General features: G+C 41.7%; 4 protein-coding genes across 8 annotated transcripts in view; all 4 read right to left on the bottom strand.

Annotated features, from left to right (window-relative positions):
• The window catches only part of LOC121093243 (UDP-glucuronosyltransferase 1A1-like), a 35427-nt gene extending 9801 nt beyond the window's left edge, over nt 1-25626 (bottom strand). The window contains exon 1 of one of the 5 annotated variants that reach the window (XM_040605224.1): nt 24766-25626. In XM_040605224.1, the coding sequence (XP_040461158.1) occupies nt 24766-25611 (846 nt within the window). In that variant the 5' untranslated portion in view covers nt 25612-25626. Of the gene's footprint in view, nt 1-3347; nt 4248-5155; nt 6029-17121; nt 18067-24765 lie in introns of those variants that run through there. The other 4 variants (XM_040605219.1, XM_040605220.1, XM_040605225.1 and 1 more) reach the window with 4 other exon arrangements.
• LOC121093245 (UDP-glucuronosyltransferase 1A1-like) lies at nt 6164-9760 on the bottom strand. The gene has a single exon (XM_040605226.1). It carries the CDS (start codon nt 8366-8368, stop codon nt 7412-7414), a length of 957 nt encoding a protein of 318 aa, XP_040461160.1. The 5' UTR covers nt 8369-9760; the 3' UTR covers nt 6164-7411.
• On the bottom strand, nt 9340-10682 carry LOC121093246 (UDP-glucuronosyltransferase 1A1-like). Its single transcript, XM_040605227.1, has one exon. The coding sequence runs from the start codon at nt 10678-10680 to the stop codon at nt 9787-9789; it is 894 nt and encodes a 297-aa protein (XP_040461161.1). The 5' UTR covers nt 10681-10682; the 3' UTR covers nt 9340-9786.
• On the bottom strand, nt 13085-17113 carry LOC121093247 (UDP-glucuronosyltransferase 1A1-like). The gene has a single exon (XM_040605229.1). The coding sequence runs from the start codon at nt 13953-13955 to the stop codon at nt 13092-13094; it is 864 nt and encodes a 287-aa protein (XP_040461163.1). The 5' UTR covers nt 13956-17113; the 3' UTR covers nt 13085-13091.
• Nucleotides 25627-25955: the final 329 nt, after the last annotated feature.

The raw sequence follows: 25955 nt of genomic DNA on the forward strand, positions 1-25955 counted from the left end.
CACACCAAGAAGTTGTGTCACCAAAGTTTGGGTAACATATTAACCAAACACTTTTTTATATAAACAATGATGCAGCAGAACACACAGTTCCTGCTCAATAGGGGCCATAAGAGTTTGTAGTTGAGTGGCTCGAGGCCGAATGTCTTTCTGAAAGCAATGATACAGCAGAATATGTGGTCCTTGCTCAAGAGAGGTAACAAGGGTTCATAGGTGAGAGGCCACAGGCCAAACTTTTTTGCAAGTTCTTAAATTAATTACTTTCAAAAGAAGTTAATAAGCCTAAGCTGTGGTATGAGCCAAGGGAAGTCCACACTTTTTTCCTGTGCTTACCAGAAGAAGGGGAGAACAAGGGTTTCTGAGCTGCTTCTGCATATGCCATGATAAGCTTTTTAAGGCAAACCCCCCCCAAACCATATTGGGAGTCCTGTTCTCTATAACATTTGACTGCAGCCTACAGCTACTCAATGGCAAGTAACAACGACAATGGACCCAAACTTCTGGGCAGCAATAAATAGTATAATTGGGGCCACAAACAGGAGTTTGAGAGATTCAGACTGAACATTTGGAAAAAGCTTTTTACCTCTGAGGTTTTGAAGGTCTGTCTTATATAACTGATGTGATCTGATATAGAAGACAGTCCCGCTTCAAGGATTTGTTTAGATAGCCAAATCAGGTTGATTTGAATGGGATTTAAGTGCCTAATTATTCTCAAGAAAGAACCTGGGTTGAAGTTGCAGCAAATGATGCAATGGAAACTCAGTGGGGAGATGAGTGAACGAAATAGGCACCATTAATAAAGCAATGGCCTTAGACAGGGATGATATGCAAAGGCATATGAAAATTTTCAAGATAAACCCAGAAAAGCAGATACCTGCAGTTTGTGCTTTAAGGAAGTGCCTGACTAAGTAGATCTCATCTGCCATTAAGGCATATTTCATGGAAAGGGAAAAGGTGGATCCCAAAAATTTACAAGTTTACAAAACAAAACAAGATATAGGAATGGTAGTGGAACAAGAGTCATTGCTGGCTGGAGAAGAAAGACTGTTTTAGACCCCCCAACCAAGCACACCTGATCAGAGAGAGCTCTGAACAGTTTCTTCTGCTGTGCAGCAGCCTAGAAGAGTTGTCTTGGAGCAGGTAGGAGTGATGGGAAAGCTGGTTTGTGAAATAGCTAGCTTTGCCAAAGGTACCTGGGTGTGATAAGCACGTTCCAAGGCTAATACTAATTGTGTCCTAAAAAGTTTGTTTTGATAGGAGCTTCTCCATGTGGCCTGTCAAAAAAAGTGATGCTTGTAAGCCAGCAAGAACTGTGACATCTAAGGAAACTGCATTAAAGAGGAAACAGTTTCAGACACCAATACAGCCCCATTCTGCAGCCTGTTTTGGGGAAACTTTCTTCTCTAGCTGAGATTGAGGTGATATTAAAAGACCAAAAACTAAAAGAGGTGGACAGAAGACATTCTCACGTGCCAGGGAGATAGCTGCAGTACCTGTGTGTGTGTTTTCAGGTTCTAGTGGCAAAAAGATCTTGCACAAGGCGACGCAGCATTACATATACCTTAAGGTGGCAGCATACACTCAGGTAGTTAACCCGGAGCTGCAGATGTACTCTTACCCTATGCTAACATATAAAGGGCCTTCAAATCTCATATTTGATATATAGTCACTTCCATGTTAGTCTTGGCTGAAACATTAGCAGAACTTTAAATGTGTATTATCTGAATAACACTAATATAAACTGCTATAAAACGACATTAAAGAGGTAAAAACCCCACAAACCAAACCCTTATGGCTAACAAGTTCCTAAGAGTTTAGAAGGTGTGTCACTGGATTTTGAGCAACACACGAACACCCTTTCACGTGTATATGAGTCCAGAGACTAAAGTCCATGAGTTCAGCCCATTCCAAAGGCCAGGATGAAAAAAGATATCCATCAGGAGAAAGTAAAGCTAAAGTACAGAGTTGAGTGCCAAGGTTGTACACTGGGAACAGGACAGCGAATATCCTGTTAAGGGAATGCATGATTACTTTAAGTCTACAAATCCTGGCAGTCAAACTGTACCTCTTACTAACCATCCAAATCCTTTTTAAATTCATAGGTTTTGTCTACAAAAAATATCTGCTAGTGTTGACAAGCAGATTTTTTTTACCTACAAAAAAAATCTGCTGGTGTTGAGAGGCAGCTTTTTAAATTTTTTGTGTGCACAGTGTGGAAAGGTACTCCCTTTTGTTTGCTTGAAGCTTGCTGTTGCTACATTTCAGTGTTGGTCATAGGTCAGGTACTGGGAGAAACTGCCTATCAGTTCCCCTTTCACCTTGACTACACCTTTCAGGATTTTATAGACCTCTGTCATTGTTCTTTTCATAGATTTAGCTGTACGGTTTATTCCCCCTCTGCTTGTCTAGACTGAGTGCCAAGTTTGAATCCTCTTAAAAATGCTTCATTTTTACTGTGTGAGGTTCAGCTTTTTCTGAAAAATAAGCCCCATTTTGCTGTTTTGCAAAGTCAATATCTGAAAAACTTACCTAACAGGAATAGTTATTTCTAAAAATAGAAGCTATGATGTTACTCTGCAAATGACCTACTATATTTGAATACACATTGAAAAAAATCTGAAATAAACTCAACATTCATTTTTTAAGAATAAAGTAACCCAACTTATACTTTATTTTTATGATGTCAGCTGATACTTTCGGTAAGTAGCATCACTGGCCTGGGGTATGCAAAAAGAATGCCACGAGCTGGAAAAATGGGCCAACAGCAGCATTGTGAAGGTCAGCAAAGGCAAAAGCAAAGTTCTGCCACTGGAATGGGATAACCCCATGCCACAGGACAGGCTGTACTCCAGCTGGACAGCTCTGCAGCAAATGACCCGGGGTCCTCTTGGACAAAAGGTGACTATGAGTCAGTAGTGTGCCATTGCAGCCACAGAAGCAATAGCACCCTGGACTATAGGAGTACGAGTGCAGCCAGCAGACAGGGAGATGACACTTATCTGTTCAGCATTTGGGAGACATTTGAAGACATGTACCCAGTTTTGGGCTCTCCAGTACAAGAAATACATCAATGTGCTGGAGCAAGTCCAGCAAAAGCCAACAAGATGGTTAGTAACTGGGGACACAGGATCAATGGGGAGTTTCCCAGAGCTAATTCCATATACAACACCTTCTCCATCTTTACAGGTGCCTTCACTGAAACCAGTGCTGCCTCCACTTTGCAAAGCAAAAGCAGTTTGAAATACTTCTGCTATCACCCACAGAAACAAAACTAACAAAACCTGTGTTGCAACATTTCAGAGTATGTAAAAACCTGCAAGAATGACACAAACAAAAACAGCATGACCCACCTGAGGCAGCTTCTTGTGAGCACAGTTTACTCCACTAACCATAATCATGTTGGGCATCAATGGTTTTGGATAGTGTAAAACAAAGTCTAGCTTCATGAGCCAAATGGAAGCCTGGCGTAAGAGATCTGGTACAGTCACATCCCGCCCAAGGAACTCAGAAGCCAGTTTTGCATATGGTTGAAAGACAAAATCACAGAGAAAATAATTTGGAATTTCAAAGATTAGATTCTTCACCCGCTCGATAAAGTTCATGCGGTCTGTAAGATCTGTAAATGCCCTAGGGATATAAGAAGGGGGATTGGGACATTGAGTGGCTACAGTTTCTAAATCACAAGGTATCAGCTGCAAGAGAAACACAGAAGGGACTGAAAGATGTTCAGCCACTATCTGCCCACATGGTAGTAGAGGGTTTGTAAAGACGGCATCAAACTTGCTTTCCTCGAGATATCTGACAAGCTCTTTGTTGTACAGTAATTGTCTACAGGTAGACAGGAACATGGCAGAGGTTTTTTTTGAATGCTGGTACATTCTAATAACTCTTTCAAGAAAAGATCCTTCTTCAAATACATCCCGTGAAAATGCTTTGAAATTTTCATCCATCTCTTCCTGTGTGAAAGGGACTGGGTACATTTTCATGACAAAGTTCTTTGTTGGCTTTATGTGCAAACTGATTTCAGGTGCGACAATGACTATTTCATGTCCCTTCTGCTTGAGAGCATCCAGCACTTCCCGCATGCTGAGCCAATGACTCCCGTCCACTGGCACCACCAGCAGCTTCCCACCAGCAGCCAAACTGAGCACAGACAGGAGCAGAAGCAGCGCCGCCGTCACTTGTGGATAAGCATTAAGCACCTGGGCCATTTCTGCAGGAATCTGGTGAGTGCGATCCAGAAAGCAAACCACTGGTGGCACTGAAGCCACAGCACCAGCTCCGTGCTTTTAAGCAATCTCTGCTACAGGCTGTCTTTTGATCCTTACGGTATTTGCTGTGTGGTAAATGTATAATCATTGATTTGATAAAAGGATGCAAAATAAGCACTAGAGTGCAGCAATCTGTGCAGGCGATTGGTAAATGTGCTGAATGCACCACATTAAGCCCCATCTGTTTCTATTAGAAAAGCTTTGGCAGCTCTATTGCCTTTGAGCAGGACCTGCCAAGCCACCATAGCCCCTTCAGCCTCATTGTAATTGATTTTTTTATCAGATGTGTCACTTAGCCACCACCAAGGTGAAATCTTCTGAGGCCTGCCTGTAAACAGACAGTGCTTCTTAGCCTGAGAGTCCGCAGCCTGCAACATTCCTCCTGGTTCCAATTTTGGAAATACCCATGTGAAGATGCAGACAAATTCATTGACAAAGAAAAAGAAGTGGTAAGGCAGCAAGGGTGCACTGGGGCAGAAGCCTCACATGCATTCCTCAGTAAATAACAGATCCTACTAGAACAATATGCAAAGTTGTATGAATTATACTGAACTGCAAGGCTTTGACAGTCTTCAGACTTGCCTGCTGATCTTCCATCACTTGCTAAGGGGGAAAGAGAGTACTAAGTTACACAACATTGCGCAGAATGGCTTAAAATAAACGTAGTTAAAAAGGCATCAACTGAGCACACTTTATAAGTGAAAAGGTATAGCTGCCCACACAGAAAATGGAAAGTGAGGAAGAAAGTGAGAGAAAACTGATTTATTTCATGAGTATTTGCCTAACACATCCTAAATGGGAACGTAACTCCTATCTGCAACACAAAATTCCACCTTGTGAACACAGAAGTCTATCAGAGCATGAATTAAAAACAGAGCATGACCCACCTGAGGCAGCTTCTTGTGAGCACAGTGTACTCCTCCAATTGCAATAATGTTGGGCATCAAAGGTCTTGGGTAATCGAACACAAAATCTAACCTCAGCAGCCAAATGGAAGCCTGGCGTAAGAGATCCGGCACAGTCACATCCCGCCCAAGGAACTCAGAAGCCAGTTTTGCATATGGTTGAAAGGCAAAATCACAGAGAAAATAATTTGGGATTTCAAAGATCAGGTTCTTCACCCGCTGGAGAAAGTTCATGTGGTCTGTATGCTCTGTAAATGCCCTAGGGACATAAGAAGGGGGATTGGGACACTGAGTGGCTTCAAAATCTAAACCACAAGGTATTCCTCGTAAAAAATACACAGAAGGGACTGAAAGATGTTCAGCCAGTATCGGCCCACAGGGTAGTACAGGGTCTGTAAGAACAGCATCAAACTTGCTCTCCTCAAGATATCTGACAAGCTCTTTGTTGTGCAGTAAGTGTGCACAGCTGGAAACTGCCAAATCAGAGACTCTTTTCATACCTTCATATATTTTAAGAAATCTTTCAAGAAAAGATCCTTCTTGAAGTACATCTCGTAAAAATCGCTGGAAATTTTCATCCGCCTCTTCCTGTGTGGAAGGGACTGGGTACATTTTCATGACAAAGTTCTTTGTTGGCTTTATGAACATAGTGATTTCAGGTGCGACAATGACTATTTCATGTCCCTTCTGCTTGAGAGCATCTAGCACTTCCCGCATGCTGAGCCAATGACTCCCGTCCACTGGCACCACCAGCAGCTTCCCACCAGCAGCCAAACTGAGCACAGACAGGAGCAGAAGCAGCGCCGCCGTCACTTGTGGATAAGCATTAAGCACCAGGGCCATTTCTGCAGGAATCTGGTGAGTGCGATCCAGAAAGCAAACCACTGGTGGCACTGAAGCCACAGCACCAGCTCCACGTATTTAAGCAATCTCTGCTACAGGCTGTCTTTTGATCCTTAAGGTATTTGCTGTGTGGTAAATGTATAATCATTGATTTGATAAAAGGCTGCATAATAAGCATTTAATTCCAGCCAAGTCCACAGGCTAGTGGTGTGTGGTGGATGCACCAGATAAGCTCCATCTTCTTCTGTTAGTGGAACAGTAAAGAGTGTCCCAGGAAGGAGACAGGGGTGATTCTGGATGGCACTGCAGGTCTGATAGCTTCCCTCTGGCTGAACGTTTTGCAAGTGCAGATGTCTCACACCCGCATCACCATTCAGCCTAGCAGAGCCTGCTCCCTTCTCCCAGGATAAGACCTGTCCCCTCTCCCTCTCTCTTTGAAGACTCATCTCTAGGAGGTCTATGGCCCTGTAGCAGATGTGGAAGAGCTTTTTAAGATGGTTTCTAGACTAAGAAGACTGATAAAGATGGAAACATGATGCCAGGTTTGCCTGCAGAGCACATCACAAACACTAAGCTGTACTTCCAGTGTCTGAGACCTTCCTCAGGGGATGGAGGGGTTGGCTTTGTATGCTCAGAGGGCAGAGCAGAGATGTACGAATACTCTTTGAGGGGACATTCCACGAAACAATTCAGGGCCTAATTCTGGCTTCTTTTTCATCACTGGCTAATCTTGCATGGTGTCCAGAGTTGCATGAATGCTCAGGTGGCAAATTACTCTGTAAGATGCCACAGCCACCTCCACCACTTGGAAATGGATGGAATTGCCACACAGGCTTCATGACCTCACGCCATGGCACACAAGGCCTAAAGAATATGACTGAAGAGAAAGCTAAGGCACCAAAAAAAGTAGCACAACTCTCCAAGCTCTCCCACAGAGCAGCAGAGGAGGCTCTCCATTAAAAGCTGTGTGCATTGCTGTCTTCTACATCCGACCCATAGAACATGTCACATCTGAGACATTAGCATCATCACCAAGGCTGCATCCACCCCTTCAGTGCTAGTCATACTGTGCTGGATGTGTCAAATCAGACGTACTCCATTCATTAGAACTGGGTTTTGAGCCTGGAAAGACCTTTTAAGGTTTTCTGGGCCATCCCACGTGAGCTGATCGTAAGACAAATCCAACACTTTGTCCTACTGTCCAAAAAATCTGACAGTCTTTTTGCTGGTAGATACAATGTTCCATCACAGACATTCACTAGAAGAACCCAGAGTTTCTCTTCAACTGAGAACACTTTATAAGTGAAAAGGTATAGCTGCCCACACAGAAAATGGAAAGTGAGGAAGAAAGTGAGAGAAAACTGATTTCTTTCATGAATATTTGCCTAACACATCCTAAATGGGAACGTAACTCCTATCTGCAACACAAAATTCCACCTTGTGAACACAGAAGTCTATCAGAGCATGAATTAAAAACAGAGCATGACCCACCTGAGGCAGCTTCTTGTGAGCACAGTGTACTCCTCCAATTGCAATAATGTTGGGCATCAAAGGTCTTGGGTAATCGAACACAAAATCTAACCTCAGCAGCCAAATGGAAGCCTGGCGTAAGAGATCCGGCACAGTCACATCCCGCCCAAGGAACTCAGAAGCCAGTTTTGCGTATGGTTGAAAGGCAAAATCACAGAGAAAATAATTTGGGATTTCAAAGATCAGGTTCTTCACCCGCTGGAGAAAGTTCATGTGGTCTGTATGCTCTGTAAATGCCCTAGGGACATAAGAAGGGGGATTGGGACACTGAGTGGCTTCAAAATCTAAACCACAAGGTATTCCTCGTAAAAAATACACAGAAGGGACTGAAAGATGTTCAGCCAGTATCGGCCCACAGGGTAGTACAGGGTCTGTAAGAACAGCATCAAACTTGCTCTCCTCAAGATATCTGACAAGCTCTTTGTTGTGCAGTAAGTGTGCACAGCTGGAAACTGCCAAATCAGAGACTCTTTTCATACCTTCATATACTTTAAGAAATCTTTCAAGAAAAGATCCTTCTTGAAGTACATCTCGTAAAAATCGCTGGAAATTTTCATCCATCTCTTCCTGTGTGGAAGGGACTGGGTACATTTTCATGACAAAGTTCTTTGTTGGCTTTATGAACATAGTGATTTCAGGTGCGACGATGACTATTTCATGTCCCTTCTGCTTGAGAGCATCCAGCACTTCCCGCATGCTGAGCCAATGACTCCCGTCCACTGGCACCACCAGCAGCTTCCCACCAGCAGCCAAACTGAGCACAGACAGGAGCAGAAGCAGCGCCGCCGTCACTTGTGGATAAGCATTAAGCACCTGGGCCATTTCTGCAGAAATCTGGTGAGTGCGATCCAGAAAGAATATCCCTAGCTAGGTTTCAAGCAATCTGTGATGTGCTTTCTCCAGATGATCTTTAGACTTATTTGCAGTGTGGTAAATGTACAAACATGGGTATGGCAAAGATGGAATACAAGGTGTTAAAGTTCAGCCAATTTGGCACGCAATATTCAGAGTATCAGCTAGACTGTGAAACACCCACCTCTTTGTATTGGAGAAACACTGGGATTTAAGGAAATGAGGGATCCTTCAACAACTGGTCTGTTCAAAAGAGCTAATTAACATATCATTCCTTTTCCAAACAAGAATTTTCAGTGTATGAAAATTTATTCACTCTTGCCAGTCCAAATCATTTTCATTTGAAAAGCTTATAAAAATATTAATGCTTCACATGTGAAATGGCCTGGGTTTTTTATCAGTTTTATACTTGACACTGTAATGAAAATGGAAAATTGGCTATCAAAGTTCATTTCCCTGAAAGGCCTCTTTTTTGGAAGGATGAAGTAGGGGCTGGAAGAAGGAAGGGCAACAGCATGTTTTGTGCCAGCTATATTTAAAACTGAATTAGCAATTCAGAAACACTGGTCCAGATCAGCCTGGGAAGAGTATGCCTCAGGGGCATGAAAGCAAACAACATACGTCTAATGCATAGACAGGATTTGCAGACAATCAGCCCTAATTATGAAAATTACTGCACAGAAGTCAATTTTGACAATACAATGGTTTAGTATGGAGTTTTATAGTAGACAACAGAATTTTTTTAGGGACATTTGCTGAACTACTGCAGCTCTAGGGACACCCTTTTTAGGGAAACTTTTCAGAAGGCAGCGTAAGCTGTTGCAGAAGCTCAGTGCTTGCTAGCAGCTACGAAAACCTCCAAGAGTTGTTTAGAAGATTTTGTAAGGAATCCATGCAATGAAAGAATAAGCCTAGATTGACAGAGCAACCAGAACACTTCCTTCCAACTGATGCATTACAACATTTTATTTCTAAATTAGGAAAGGATGGTTCTATGAACTGAAAAGATTAATTGTTTTTAACAATCACTTGTAACAGTAAAACAAATAGTTTGAGTTAACAATACTGATTTGGCAAACACCAGCAGCAGACCTGCCCGGTAAGACAGGGATCTCCCTCACTCGTGGGTGTTTGCCTCGGGTGTTTGCCTCGTTAGGGAGAGTGTAGTGGTGAACTACTTCAACCTAGGCCAAAGAAAACAATTGTGTAAGCACAAATGCTTGGATCCTGCTAATCCTATGGAAGAGTACCTGCAATTAAAACCAACCCAGTTTTTCACCTATTTCCTTTGTCTTGACAGTGTACCTTACTGCCTATATAAATCCCACAAAATCACCTATGCAGTAATATACACACAGCATTTACAAACAGCATTCCCCCTTCAAACATTAGTATATTTTATCAAGGAAATCACTGACCTGAGATAATGGCTTTTTATTTCCACAGTTTATTCCTCCAATAAAAACTATGTTGGGCATCACTGGCATGGGATACTCAAAACCAAAATCCATTCTTTTAAGCCAAATTGATCCATGGCTTAAGAGCTCCTTCATTGTTACTGGTCTGTGAAGAACATCTGAGGCCAGAAGTTCAAATGGCAAATAGGCAAAATTGCAAAGAAAGGATTCTGATGACTTGAGAAATAAGTTTTCCACACGCTGGATAAATGTCATGTGGTCTGAGTTGTCTGTAAATGTTCTTGGGACGTAAGAAGGAGGGTCTGGACACTGAGTAGCCTGCAAATCAAAACTGCAAGGGAGTCCTCGCAAAAAGAAAACAGATGGGATAGACAGATGCAGAGCCAGTATTTGTCCACATGGCACAACAGGATCCGTGAGAACAGCATCAAATTTACTCTCTTCAAGATACTGCATCAGATCCTTGTTATGCAGTAAACTGCTACAAGAGGAGACATAGAGATCAGAGATGACTTGAACTTTTTCATAAAGCGCAGCAATTCTTTGAAGAAAAGGTCTTCTCTCAAAAAGATCATTTGCAAATGAATTCATGCGTGCTTCTAGTTCTTCCCTGGTTAAAGGCACTGGATATGTTTTGAGGATGTAATATTCAGATGTCTTCACATTCAAGTTTACTTCTGGTGCCACAGTGACAATTTTGTGCTCTTTCTGGCTGAGGGCCATGAGTAGTGAGCGCATGCTGAGCCAGTGACTCCCATCCATTGGCACCACCAACAGCTTTCCACCACTGGCCAAGCAAAACAGAGACAGGAAAACCAAAACCCCTGCAGAAACTAAGTAACTGTATTTACTTACATGAGCCATGTTCCTAGAAATTCAGACTCTGCTCTCTGCCCTGGCCTAACAGATTTTAAGTAGACCCACAGCACCCTGCCAGGTTCTCACATTACCCCTTAACAACCCAACTTTTCCAGTAAAACCAGTCACCAGTAACCATTCAAGGCATTGATGAGTCATTTAAGGAACTTGATAAATCAACTTGGGTTGGGCAGGACTGGGCTTGGTATCTGAGGCTCCCTTGGGATGGGTCCTTTCTGATTGATTCCCTGTGCTGATTGAATTGTTAGATTGAAAAGAAAATCAGGCTTTGCAAAAAAAATCCCAAGTCTTTGAATAGGCCTGGCACTTGGAAGCAACTGGACTTGCTGAAAGAAGGTATTAAAATGCTTTCTTGCTTTCCTTTCTTTTTGATAAGCATTTTACAGCTGTTCTGAAATGCTTGTCAAGTTTATGTCTAAAATTAGAAAATTATGCCACTATACAGCATGATATTTGTGCAAATCCTGAGGAGGAGGCTCTGTGATTTACATAAAGCTCAGCACTGGGGCCAGGTACAACACCAGGTAAAAATTTATTAAAATAAGCAACACTGCAGCAGAGGTTTGTATCAGTGAAGGAAAAACACTGAATCCATGCTGTCATGCATGTAACTTCTTCGTTCTCATCCTGGCCTATCTCTCTGTGCCTCTTTTGACCATATTCTTCTTCCAGGAGCAACAGGAAGAAAAAGCCACTCAGTTCCCCTTGTACCTAATTAAATACACCAAAGCTTGGACAGAAGTAGCCAGTAATAGTCCTCTTGGTTCAGACCAGCATTGATTTTCAATGGTAAGCGCTGGCAGTACTTCAGATGAAAAACTAAAAGTAAAATACCATGTCTGAGCAGCTAGCGAGTACTTCTGACAAACTTGTCAAACTACAGGATTTTATTTTGCTGTTAGATGTACCTGTGTAATTCAGAAGCATAGCTGGAAGACACCAAGAAACCAGGACTGAACAATCAGTACTTCTGCAATACGTATTGCTGCTGGAGTGTGAGAGTGAGTTTGTCTTCAGAGGATAGTCTGATTTCAAGCTGAGGCTCCTACATATCCTTGCCTGCAGGCAGGATTTGTCTTGCAGCTTTCCCAGAGGATCTGCCTGGATTTGTCCCTGAGGAGCCATTAAGCAGCTCTCATGACAGAAGAGATAGGAAAAAACTCTACCGCAATGAAAGTGGCCATGTGGGGGTTTGATGGCAATTTGAAAGACACTTTTGTGAAAAAGCAAGATATGAACACTATCGGCTCAACAGAAATTAACAGGCAGCAAGAGGTGAAGTACCAGGTGAAGCCTGAGGGCATTTAGGGTTGGCTCTGGGGAAGATGGCCAGGCTTGTAAAATGCAAATCTGTTTTCTGTGAAGCTTGACTCATTCATGTTCACAAAGGCCTGTGGATTTGGGAGAAGAGTAAGAGTGGTGAGAGGCAGGAGGAATCGATGCCCTAAGACTCAGGGAAGGCTAGCAAGTGAAAATAAATCAAGGGAAGAATAGAGAGTCTTTATTTTTAAGTAATGTTCACAAAGGATAAAACTTTGTTCTTTCTAGGAAATTATGTGACTTATTCCTGAAATGGCTAGATGACACTAACTACAGATTCCTCAGCTGCTGAGGAGAGCTGTCTCCTCCTATATCTCCTTTTCCACTCAATCTCTGGCTTCACATGAGGATGTTCCACTTAAAGCACAAGCAAGCAAGAATATACACCACATGCAGCTACAAGCTAACATATATTGTGAGAACCAACAAGCTAATATACATCACATCCATGCCTTTATCAAGTACTTTTTAGACTATGAATGCCCAAGCAACCACCCATCAACATTTCCCTATCCAAACTGGACATCTCCTAAAAATGCAGTTGCAAATTCAGCTGTCTAATTTTTGTGATGGAAGCTGTTGTTACACCAAAACCTTCACCACAAAATACTAGCCTTCAACTCAAACACAAGACTGCTGTTACAGAAAGGAGCACATGATGCTATTGCACATAACTCAGTAGTGAGTTATTTTTCTGACTTGATAAGGAGCTAATGCTCTTGAAGAAATATTCTACTACCTTATATGTGAGGCAAAGGATTTTTTGAAGAGCCGTTATAATTCACCTGTCCTTTTTGCATTGATCCCTGGGTGAGATGGTATTTGTGTACCTGACTTCAGCTAGAATTTAACACAGCATAGTACATGACCCCCTCACCGGAAAAATTCCCTGTGTTGGGTTGCCTGAAGGAAAGGAGATGGAATCACATCTGATTCTCCTGGTCTGTTTTTCCTGTGGATCAGCTGTACAGAAAGCATTAATCTAAATTATGTCTTTAGGTAAACGTCCATATCAAACACATTATTAAAGCTCACTCAGATCATGCAGGTGTATGACTGCCAAAACTTTTCCCTTGTTATGCCTTTCCCAGCCAGTCACTGACCTGAGATAATGGTTTCTTCTGCCCACAGTTTATGCCTCCAATGAAAATCATATTGGGCATTACAGGCAGGGGATATTCAAAAACAAAGTCAAGTCTCTTCAGCCAAATGGATCCATGACTTAGAAGCTGCGTAATTGTCATTGGCTTTTTGAGAAAGTCCGAGGCCAAGCTTTCAAATGGTGAAAAGATCATACTGCAGGTGAAAGACTCTGAAATGCTAATCAGGAAGTTCTGCACTCTCTGAGAGAACGTCATATGGTCTGTATTGAGTGAGAACATTCGTGGGACATAGGATGGTGGGTCCGGACTCTGAGCAGCATGAATGTCTATAGCACATGGGATGCCCCGCAAGAAGAAAACAGTAGGGATAGAAAAGTACAAAGCAATTATCTGTCCACAGAGTGATAAAGGATCTGTAAAGATGGCATCGAATTTACCTTCTTCAATGTATTTCATCATCTCTTTGTTGTACAGTAAGGAACTGCAGGAAGCTTGAAACATGGCAGAGCTCCTTCGGAAATGATCCCAAGTATTCAAAAATCTGATCAGAAAAGGCTCTTCACTGAAACAGCTTGCACTAAATGAGCGCATAAGTTCTTCCATCTCTTCCTTTTTGAAAGGTACAGGATACGTTTTCAATTCATATATTACCGAGGAATCTATCAGTATTTTGCTGTCTGGTGCAATAACAACTATTTCATGCCCTCTCTTGCTCAGCTCGACCAGCACTTCCTTCATACTGAGCCAGTGGCTGCCCTCCATTGGGACCACCAGCAGTTTCCCAGCTGCAGCAGGGCCCAAGCAGCAGCAGAAGAGGAGCAGCATTGCCACCAGCATTTTGCAACTTCGACGGGCAGGAGCCCACTCATGGAAGAGGCCAGGGCTGGTTCACAAGCTTTTATAGGCATGCTCCACCCATGCAAACACACTGCTGGGCAATGCTTTCTAACAATACCTCTGCCCTTTTGACTCACAGCATATTTCATGTGTTCACAAGTTTGCATGCAATGAAGTCACAGTAGGTGAGTAAGGTTTATGAAAGGTTGGGATGAGGTTTGTACATCAAAAGTGGATTTGCATGAGCACGAGAAAGGTATGTCTCTTATCACACACTTCGCTCGCCCAAGCCGAGACTACAGCTTAATGTCTCAGCCTTCTCTTCTTCTTCCCCTAGTAGGTCCGCAGCCTCATGACACTTCTTACCATCGGCAACCCAGTAACTTTTGCTGACGTACTGACAACATGCTCTACAGAACGTGTGAATCCATGAAAGAGATGCATACACAGAGTGCGTGGACAGAAGCACTGCTGACCCCACATGGTAGCACTGGGTCTGTAGAGCACACGCTAAAATGACTTTTCCATCTGTGTTGAAGATCTCTGTGCCACTGCGGGCTGACAGAGCTGTCACAGTGTTATCCCAAATCCGGGTGCTTCACCTGGTGTGCAACAGCTGACCCACACACAGAGTTGAGATATTTGTGCTTTGCATGCATGTGCAGAAGTGGGTGCTAGGTGGTAATCCACAAAGCTAGCATACCTCTTAACACAGCAAAAATTCTCATACGCTTTGAACAATTGTTTACAGTTACCTTTAGTCACACATAATTCCATTGGTTCCTTCAAGCCTTGTCTCCATTTAAAGTTACAGTGTTCTTTTTTTCACCGCTAGTGTTCTATGGAAGGGGGCTTTGTTAGTAGTGGGTTCTCTTTGCTCGAGGGTGGATCTTTTAGTATGCTAATTAGGATAGTTCATGCATAGTTCCAGTAATTTTCTGTTTAGTCTCATTAGCCATTTGGTTCCCCTTGAGCTTATCTTGTTGTTCCTCAGCTTGACATATTTATGGTGTCTGTTCCTTCTCCCAAGGCCAGGTTAACTGCTTGTAAGGGTTTAACTAACATTTTCTGTTTTTCAAATTCTTTTTTGTCTTTCACTATAGATATTTACTTTTCCCCTCCCTCTCTTTTTCTTTTTTAAAGTAAATAATTCTTATATCAGCAGAATGTAGTAATTTGGTATTTTTTTATAAGTACTTTCTTTTGTAATGAAGCTGAGGCAAGTTGTACAGTGAAACATAACTTAAGGTAAAGATAAAGATGATAAGTCAATGTTAAAGTACCTGCGGTTTGGTTTTTGCTTTTTATATAATAAAATGTATTTATATTTGTATTTTTAATAACCAAAACCAGTTAGTACAATTGAGAAAAACTAATTATTTTTTTCATTGATGCAAACATGCTTTTTTTTTTTTGAAGATAAGTAGCCAACAGAAAATCTTTCCTCATTTCTACATATAACTTTCTTATCCTATTGGTTATAAAACTAAGTTGCAAAACCGCAGTTCACCGTTGTACCTCAGATAACATAAACCAACAACACATTTCTAATTCATAAACTTACAAGTTCATGGCCAATGTCAGTTGAGTTCACGATTGAAAGTTCATCAACTCTGGGTCCAGATCCTTCTCAGTTGTAAACTGCTGGGTTTTTACATGTTGGTGATAACCTCTCACCATGGAATTTTGTAAGTGGGTGGCTGGGCAGGTGCCTTTGGGATACAATTTGCTCCTCCAGGGCATTCAGGGCTTTACATCACTGGTGGAGCTTTCTTTTACATGCAGTTTCTGCATGCTTACTTTCAAGGCTGATGGGAAAGCAATGACTTTATTGAGAACCTGCCCTCCCCCCCAAAAGCAGCCAGCTCCATCACCCATGCTTTCCCCATATCAGTAGTTTACCACATAGAACTAACTTAATGGGAATTTGCAAACAGCTCTGGAGAAGGTGATGCACAGAAACAGACCTGTTGCTTATAACCTCTGAAAAGGCTGTCAGATAAGCATTAGGAGAACATGCATTCAAGCTAGATTTACAGATGAAAAGAGACAGTCATGCATGTCTCATGTGGGGCTTTACAAACATCTGCTTGAGCCTTTAATACCAAGTCACCAATCTTGCCCACTCTTGACTCCACGTCCTTTTCAAAGACCCCTTGTGAGCAACTGCTATTTCTTTTCCTTCATTCGAATACACATAACCAGTTAGAGTGAATTAAGTGGTGTTAGAGACTGTCCTTCTAACACAAGCACTAAACATACTTATCTGGGCAAAAGGGGAGGATATTAGGGCTTTCTTGAACACTACTCTGTTTCAGGGGTACTCACAATTTGCGATACTTGAATATCCCTTTCCTGGTTTTGATCTGCTATAGAATATGCTGTACTTGATTCAGAGACCTAGGGCGTACCCAAAAACCTGAATGGGAATTTACAGAAGACATGCATGCCCAGAAAAGTTTAAAAACGACTTAAGTAACCTATAAAAGAAGGGGAGGATACAATTTAAAAAGGCTTTCTTTGCGGGGTTAGATATTGACACCTAGACATAACAGCAGACATGTAAATGAATCAATCCATCAGATAGAGGTGACAGAAAAAGAACTGATGAGTAACTAAAATCTTAACTCCTGTAACCTTCAATGTGGATGAAAGGAGAATGGATATATGAAAGTATGGAAGGAGTATCCATGAGACAGCTGGGAAGGGACGACAGGATGGGGCAGAGAGCAGACTGCTTATGGGTGTTTCTCAGGCTACTCATTAAGAAGCCAAGTCCTCCAAGCTTGGCTTTTGTTGCAGGGACAGCTCTTGTGGAGATGGACACAGCATATGAAATGGAAGCTAACAAGTCTGGCTCCTGTGGGGTAGGAAAATTTGCAACTCACCACAATTTAGGTGAGCTTCACTTCAACAAAGGAGCTTATAATTTGTGTAAGTTACGTGTCACTTAAATTCTCATATCATATGATAAGACTTTAGGTTTGCCACAATATGATACAATCAAAATGACGGATATTAGGAAATGGCATTTCTGCATCATGCAGGACTCCTCATTAGCTTTCAATCTTTAAACATCTAGGTGTTGCCAGTTAGGTTTTGATGTAAGGATGCTTAAACATTTATGTTCTTGCCTTTTCAATAAAAACAAAATAAAATTTTATACCTGAGACAGTTTTTTCTTCTGATCACAGTTTATCCCTCCAATAAAAACCATGTTTGGCATCACTGGTCTTGGGAAATCAAACACAAAATCATATCTCATTAGCCAAACAGATCCATGGCTTAGCATCTCTGTAGCTGTCACTTTCTTTTGCATAATTTCATATGCAAGTTCTTCAAATGGAGCAAATAGAGGCTTACAGTAAATAAACTCCAGCATGTGGACCAGCATGTTCTTCACGCGTTGAGCAAATGTCATGCTATCTGAATTATTTAGGAAGAGCCTGGGGACATAGGAAGGAGGGTTTGGACACTGCGTAGCTTCAAAATCCATACCGCAAGGCATTCCCCGCAAAAAGTAGATGGAAGGAATTGAAAGATACTTAGCAATTATCGGTCCACACATCAGAACTGGATCCGTGAAAACCACATCAAATTTGCTCTCTCTCAGATACTGCATCATGTCTTTGTTGTGCAAAAGGCTCTTACAGTTGGTAAAAAATAACCTGGAAATTTCTAAGATGCTTTGATACATTGTAATAATAATATTCAAAACAGACTGTTCAACAAAATGAGCATTAATGAATGAGTTGAGCACAACACCGAAATGCTCCTCTGCGTAAGGTATTGGATATACTTTCACTGTATAATTCTGAGGCTCCTTTGGCTTCATATGCAAACTTGTTGATGGTACAACTACAACAACTTCGTGTCCATTTTGCTGGAGTTTCTCCACTACCGGGCGCATGCTAAGCCAGTGACTTCCATCCTGAGGTATCACCAGGATCTTTCCACCTTCAACAAAGATTAAAGACGATGTCAGAAGAAGAAATAGCCCAGTATGTTGGTAAAAAAACTGAAACAGAAGAGCCATTTTGATGGAAGAAAGCTGGAGAGTCCTGGTCTGGAAGCATCTGACACAGTCCTTTATGTGAAGATCCACGCAAGCTTTAACTTTTCTGCAGGGAACTTATTGACCACAGAAGTAAATAATTAACTTCCCAATATCGTTGTGGTTATCCTTCAGTATTGCAATTGCTCACATAACAGGGAAGGGCAGCACACTGTTCTTGAAAAAGATGTCCCCCTTTGTACTTTCTGTTAATTTTTAAGCCTGGAAGTACGTCAACATGTTCTTTCCTCAATGAAACTGAGACCAGGGATGTCATCCTGTAATAATAATTGTGGCTGATGCCACTGTCTTGGTAAGTACCCAATGAGAAAATGTGTTTTACTTTCAAAAGGCAATCTTTAAAATACACAAAGCAGAATGAATGGAAATTGAACACCATTTCTTTTATGGACCAGCCTAACTAAGAACACCTAACCAATATGTAGAAGGCTGTTATTAAATTCTCTCCTCCTGGAAGCAGTAAAACCTGCATGTCTTATGAATATATCACAGCTATCAGGATGTACCATGCAATCCCCAGTTTGAGATGGAGAAGAACAATCCTGTTTGGCTTTTCTCCCCATGGTATAGATACAAAAAAAGAACTAAATGATGGATTCAATGCAAGTGAAGGGTTAAGAGGCCAGCACAGACCTTTTGAGACACGAAGAAGGAGCATTGGTCTTTGGTCACTGTCCTGAAAACCCTTTCTATATATTGTGAGCAAGACAAAATTTAGGAAGACACATGATATCTTTTACTAATCCCACTGATTACACACAGGTAGAAAACCCCAACAAGCAAACTAGGCTTCTGAGCTTTCCTCTTTTCACAGGTACAGCCAGTAATGTAAACCACATTTAGGTGTCTCCTGAACCTCTTCAGCTATGAGCCCTGACAAAGCTGCAAACTCACCTTTCCTCTTCCCTGGTGTTCCCTTTTGAGCAGCAGCCCAACTTTGATGAGAAGAGAGATCCGATCCATTGTCTCTTGATTAAATTAGCCAGGAACTTGTCAATTGGACCTGTGGGTTTGAATCCACTCACAAGGAGGTGGAAGCTGTCCCTAGAGTTCATGCTTCCTGAGGGAGGAACTGATTGCTGGGCTGATATAAAAAAAACCTGGGTGGTAATACATCAGCTTGGGTTTCCAAAGAAAGCTCTACTAGGGCGGTGTACCGACCCCTTGTTTTCTGGCATTCGCTGCTATCCTCTGGAAAAATGCCCGTGAACTGAGGCCCTAGGGCTTTGCTGGTGGAATATTTTGGTTTGTGCAAGTAAAAGTAATGGCAGACCAAAGTCTTTTGGGTGGTGCTAGGGAAGGGGTCCTTGTGAAGACAAAAGCTGATGCAAAACTATCATCAGCATAGTTTTTCCTGTTCCTTCCTTTTATAAGTGGTGGTGGGATTCCCAGCATCTTCACTATGGAGAAACAAAACCTTACAGCCTTAGGCAATGGGGTTTGTCTCACTAGACACCCAAAGGGTGCTAGCACTGTTCTGTGCAGCTCCACGCTGTCATGCTGACATGGAGGAACCACCTTTAGGCTTGGAAAACCAGTTTCCAGAAAGGCCCAAATATCTGGGAGTGAGAGGCAGGAGACTGTTCTGTAAGGCACAGACTGAAAGTGTGAGACTGAACAGATTGATGATTAATTCTCATTAAATGCTGGAGATTTGGAGATGAAGAGTTTATTGCAGCTGCTGTGACAGGAACTGACCAAATCAATTTGGAACTTGCTACTTGGTGTTTTCTTTACTCTGCATTTGGATAAGATTTCCAACAGCAAAATTAGATGGCTGAAAACAGCCAATAAGAAGTTAATCTTCCAGTGTCTATAAGGGAACAAGTATCTTCCTAGTATGGCTACACTTTTATATGGACTCAACAGACTCCCTACTTTTGCACCAGACAATTGGAGGAAAAACTGTGGAAAAGGTGAGGCAGCCACAGAAAAAACAGAATTAAAAAAAAAAAAATAAAAGGAAGATAAATTAGAGATAAACAGAGAACACACAGACAAAGAAAGGATGAAGTTCTTAGGTTACCACAGAATCAGCTGAGGTCAGATTTAAGCTGGATAATTATTATTCAGAAAATTATCACACTGGTTTGTTTTTCCAAATAACACGTTAGACTTACACGTGTTTGTTGTTCATTACACAGCAGCAAAGGGCACCTGGAACCCTTGCAGGTTTGAAGGATGTGGTACTCATTACTTGCAGAGGAGCACCAGAGAGTAGTTTGATGAACAGAGGTCTCAAAAGAGTGAGAGCCACGTGACAGCTTGGGGGAAAGGCTTTCCCACTGGATACTGGAGGACATAAATTTTAGGTTAAACAAGGCTGAAGCCTGGGTTACCCAAGACTGCAGATTTGTTTTTGCCTCAGAAGTATCTCTTGTGATAAGGCTTGTGTGGGTTACTCCAGGGTGTCTCTTTGAGCTGGCAAGCAGCGTTGCAGCAATGGAGCAGCACTGCACTGGTGTGCAAGCAGCTCTGTGGAGTTGAAACTGCTTAGACCGTAAGCCATGAAGGATTTGGGTGCAGGGGTGCTTTCCCCTCACCCTATGATTGTTTCACCTGGAACAGGTACTAAAACTCTCTCAAACTGCTTATCTCTTGAGTTGGACTGGTTGTGATTTGCAGATTTATTTTAACCTGAACAGCAGACACTGAGTGGCACCAAGGGAAGAGGATAGCAAATAGACACTTCATCAGCTACTTGTTATGTAAGCAGCACTAAATCTAGAACTTAAAAAAAAATGTTTGTTGAGGCAGTCTGGAAGCATTGGTTTCATCTGCTGGATTTGTTTTCCTGTTGTTAGATGAGATTGCTTATGCTCAGTGTCTTGCAAGCAGGACAAGGTTGCTCAAATGCTAGAGTAGGTGGATGATGTAATTTGGTTTCCCACACTTCTGGATAATGGATCAGGCTTTGTAACTGAACCTAGTCCTTTTTTTGATGCTAAACAGTGTCAGGCAAATGCAGGTTGGTAGCTACTGATGTGAACCTGACTGATTCCCTCCTTTACATTTTACATAGCTATGGAGATACACTGCCGCTTGCCTGCACAGGACAAGATGGTATGTAGTTTGGCTATCATGACTTCAGAGGAAAAACAAAACCACCATAAAAGTGATTATATGTTTACTGCAAGTTGGAAAGTAATCTTACTTAAAGTCTTTGCAAGAGCAAGACGCAGCAGGTAGCTAAGCAAATCACAGAACACTGATCATTTCCAGGGCAGCCCTTTCCTAAGCTATAAGTAGAAATCATATGAAAAAGATAACAGGTGATCCTGAAATTAATAACTGTATCCTAACAGAAAGGTGACATTTAAGGCTGCCCAGGTAACTGTAATTGGAACACTTCCTAACCTATGGAGGGCAATGTGTTTGATATTTGTAAATATAATACTCTTATAGCCTTTCTAGATCTTTATGCATAGACCTCAGTCAAATATTGTACCTTTAGACTCATATTAGAGAAGGTATCCTAATTTAACCAGAGATAATCTTCCCATGGGAAGGGAAACTAAGGCAGTAGTTCCATTTGGTATGAAGGACTTTCTGTCGAAAGAAAATTGGTTTACAGCTTCATTCAGTATCTCCTCTCCAAAATATGGGAGGCACAGGACTGTGGACAAGGGCAAACTTAAGGGAACAGTGAGATGAACTGTTTGGTTAGAGCAGCCATTTCAGGTTGATACATACTGTGCATTGAAAATGTACAATGCGTGACGGTTAAACCTTCAAAAGTAGTGCTGCTTTTACTTGTCCAATGTTGTGTATTTTGCCACTGTGATATAAGATATGAGAAGTATTGTCAGTTTTAAAGGTGCTTAACATCCCTTAGAAAAGCATAATAAACAGAGGCTGATGTGATATTGGGCTGCTCTGGACTGCCACTAGGCTCATCAACACCCTGAATATCACATAAGAAAACCAACCCTAGTTTTTGGTTCATGGACAGTGATGACTACTGCTTCAGGGCTGAAAACAAAGAGTTCCCCTATAACTGTAGTAATCTTAGCTACCCATGTTAGCAAATAAACAGTATCCACAGACATGACAGGATCCCTTTTGATGTCACACGAAGTGATGTTTAGGTTGTGCAGTCTGTTGAAAAATGTGTACCAGGTATGTGTGCGTGCTTTAGTACTGCTTACTGTATTCTTTGGCTTCTTGCCAGTCTTTGAATTCCACTTTAATTGCATATTTCAAAGGACCAGTTAGAAATGTCTCCTTATCAGAGCTTCCCAGATGCTGCTGGCTTTGGCAGGAAGGTTTCAAAACAGGACCAATCTTCTTAATTCTGGTGTTGGAGAATGAACCACAGGGTCTTTATTCAGTTATGCTTCTCCTTTGCTTGAATAACTACCTACTTAAATCCAGGGTTATTTTAATGTTTTAAGTTAACCAATTGTTTAAATAAGTAATGGGCGGTTTAGGTTAAAAAAATGGCAATAACTTTGAAAGGTTGTTATAGCTTGCATTTCTGAACTTTGCTTTGATTAAATCATATGAAGTTTGTTTTTATGAGCTGCCCCAAAAAGTACTATTAACTTTGGTTAAAGATGAGATATTCATCAAAGTGTCTCAGGGCTCCCAGTTTGAGTTAATTGTGATGTCCCCCTAATGAGGAACCGCTTACTATGCCAGCCTTTGGGTACTTCTGAAGTCATTGGAGGAGGAGGATGGCACAGCACCTCTGGGTCTGATTTCCTGCAAGCCTTGTATTAAACCTCTAGACACACTGGGACTTGGCAACTCAATTTATATGTGTAATAATGAATATGTAATTGCTACTGAGACAAATGCCCATGCAAAGTGCAGGACAAGAGGAAATCCAGCCTGAGGCTGCCAGTTCAGTTATCTTGGTCAATGAATAAGTGTAGTTTGTGTTCCCCCAGGCCCCTGTGGTCACATGTTCTCCCACTCCCTTTGAGACTGCAGGCTGTGGACATGCTTACAGCTCAGGAGGGTCAGGGAATCTGGGATTTAATTCCCAGCTCTGTGCTGGATAAAACACATATGCCCAATTTTGCAAAAGCATGAGCTCCTCAGCACCCTGATGCCTTCAGCTCCAGGGGCCAGGTCAGATATGGCAGAAAGATGCCCTCTTTGGGAATGAGGCCACAAAGACCGATCTCTCTGCCTGTGGAAAATTATGGCAAGCGGTGTAACAGGAGGGTCTGTGGCTTAAGCTCCTCATCCAAGAAAAGACACTGCATTTTTAATCTCTTGTTCTCTCTCCCTTTCCTAGTCGTCCTAACCTTCTGTTTTCTGGGCTGTTGAGAAATAGGCTATAGGGTTTCGAAGAATTGTCTAGTCTTATCATATGGTTATATCTCTGAATAGTAATAAGCAACACAGAGCTCACCACTGTGTATAGATAGATATTTTTTTTTTCTCCCATATGACTTCGCATTTATTTACACTCTACTGCATAATTGCCTTGTTCCTGGGCAGTGCTAAAAGTGAAATAGGAGAAAATCCTCTGCTGTCTGTAGAAAACATAGCTAGAAAAGGTGGACTGAAGATAGGAGGAATACACAAGGTTTTTCCAGATTTGGAATGTGGGTTTTCCATCAAATGACAACTATCGATTGATGTAGGGTAGATGGCTCTACCCCTGTAGCAAGCTTATGAACTGCAGCTCCAAGACCTTCAAGATACAGAGGTAAACACTTACTTCATGCAACCAGCAAGAACTGGCCTCTTAAATCTCAAGCTACAAAGTGCCAATTTCTTGAGCCTAGCATGAGAGAATGCCTTATTTATAGTATCATTCTAATTTGTAATATCATTCTTTATTTGCCTTATTCTTTATTAAATTTACTGGACTCTGCATAAGCCTTTCAGTTAAAGAGTATAACAGAAATCTGAAAGAGGAAAGAAAAAACCCTTCAACTCAAAGATATGGCACTGCAATTTTGCAGTGGTACCATCACATCTCTGCACAACTGTAGTACAATGACCACAATTCAGAAGTGAGGGAGTAATTTCATAGGAAAGAGATTTGTGTTCTACTTTGTGACTGGAAAGAAATGTCTAGTGCTATCAATTGATTTAGAGACTATATGGTAACTATCAAAATAGATTTGAATTTCTAGATTAGCTTTAAAAATGCCATAGAACAATTCCAGTGAAAGCAGATGTCAAGAAATAGGTATAAAAACTTATCTGAGTTTTGTATAAGTGTCTTTCACCAAATATACTATTTTAGGTTAATTCTTCCCATTTCCATATCACATTTATGTTTCACCATGATCTACAAACAGAAATAACTTAACATAAACAGCCAGTTTGGAAACCATATGTCATGAAAACACAACCAAAGCAAATTAACTGACTTTGCTGAGCCTAGAGTTAGAACAAAAGATGACTCTCGGAACATGGTTTTTGGGGCTTTGGTCAGGTGAAAAAAATGTGTCAGACTCCATGAAAATGAAATCAAAACTGAGCGTGGTTGGTGTATAATAATGTGCATTCACTGAGGACAATAATGTGTAGCTAGCTGATGAAGTCCATTTTTTTTTTTTGGACTTGCCAGATAATCCTAATGAATTCAAGTAAGTCATCTGCCTCCATCAAGGTAGTATGATTTCAGCCTGTGGAAAAGAACTGTCAAAACCTGTTTGTATTAAATCATTACCAGAAATAATAATAAAAAAATCAATAGCACTAAACTTCCAGAAATGATGTAATTGCACTTAATTGGAAAATGTACAATTTGGAGGAAAAAGAACATACCTTGGACAGTGGTTTCCTCCGAGCACAGTTTATACCTCCAACAAAGACCATATTGGGCATCACTGGTCTGACATACTCAACCACAAAGTCAAATCTCAGAAGCCAAACAGAAGCAGAGCTCAGGAGGTCTAGCAGGGATACATCTCTCTGAAGAACTTCAGAGGAAAACTCTACTGCATCTTCGTAGAAACCATTACAGTACACAAGCTCCAGGAGGGCAAGCAACGCGTTTTCCACTCGCTGGAAAAAAGTCATGCGGTCCGAGTAGGAGGTAAATGTTCTTGGGATGTAGGAGAGAGGGCTTGGGCACTGCGGTGCTTTATACTGTAAGCTGCAAGGAAATCCTCTCACAAAGAACACAGATGGAAGAGAAAAATAATTAGCAACTGTTGCTCCACACAAAACAATGGGGTCTGTTAGGACAGCATCAAAGCCACTTTGATTCAAGTACTGCAGGGTCTCCTTGCTGCTGAACAGGTCCTTGCACTGAACAAAGAGCTTACGGAAAATATGCGTTAAGCTGTTGTATATTGCTAGAGTGTTCAGTGGGAAAGGCAGGTCCTTCAGGTGAGCGGCAACGTACTCATGAAAGGCATTATCCAGCTCTTCTAATGTGTAGGACACTGGGTATGTTTTCACCACATATGCATCTGTCGTTCTCATATGCCAGCTTGCTTCTGGTATAACCACCACCACTTCATGTCCTCTCTCGATGAGCTTTTCAACCACTTGCTGCATGCTAAGCCAGTGGCTTCCAGCCATGGGCACCACCAGGATTTTCCCTCCATCTGAGAGGCCAGGAAGGAGGAGGATAAAAATTGAGGCGCAGCAAAGCCACAAAGTCATGTTCCTGTGGTCAAAGTACAGACTGTGGAAGAGTCTTTTCCTTCAGGCTGTAGCTTGAAAATGCTTTTGAGGGAAGCTGATTGGTTTATCTGAGGAGTTGTGCTGCTTTGTCAAAATATTCTAGTTAATGATTCACTGCCTTGGATTGTGAGTGGTTTGAGTTTTTTTCCTCATTATTTGTAAAGCCAAATGGGGTGACCCTTTCTTGTGCTGAGTCGTTGGAGTTCCTCAGTGTTCAACAGAGAATAAGCTCCTCAACTTGCTAGTCAGATTTCTTAGGACTTGATCATTGATGTGTCCTGTCCTACACCTTGGCCAGGACCAAGGAAGGCAAGTCTGGTGTA

The sequence above is a fragment of the Falco naumanni genome, chromosome 8, assembly GCF_017639655.2.
Source record: "Falco naumanni isolate bFalNau1 chromosome 8, bFalNau1.pat, whole genome shotgun sequence".
Classification (NCBI taxonomy): domain Eukaryota; kingdom Metazoa; phylum Chordata; class Aves; order Falconiformes; family Falconidae; genus Falco; species Falco naumanni.

Bases quoted from the DNA above. Each gene is read 5' to 3' on its own strand.
- LOC121093247 (XM_040605229.1), bottom strand. From the start codon at position 13,955: ATGCTGGTGGCAATGCTGCTCCTCTTCTGCTGCTGCTTGGGCCCTGCT.
- LOC121093245 (XM_040605226.1), bottom strand. From the start codon at position 8,368: ATGGCCCAGGTGCTTAATGCTTATCCACAAGTGACGGCGGCGCTGCTT.
- LOC121093246 (XM_040605227.1), bottom strand. From the start codon at position 10,680: ATGGCTCATGTAAGTAAATACAGTTACTTAGTTTCTGCAGGGGTTTTG.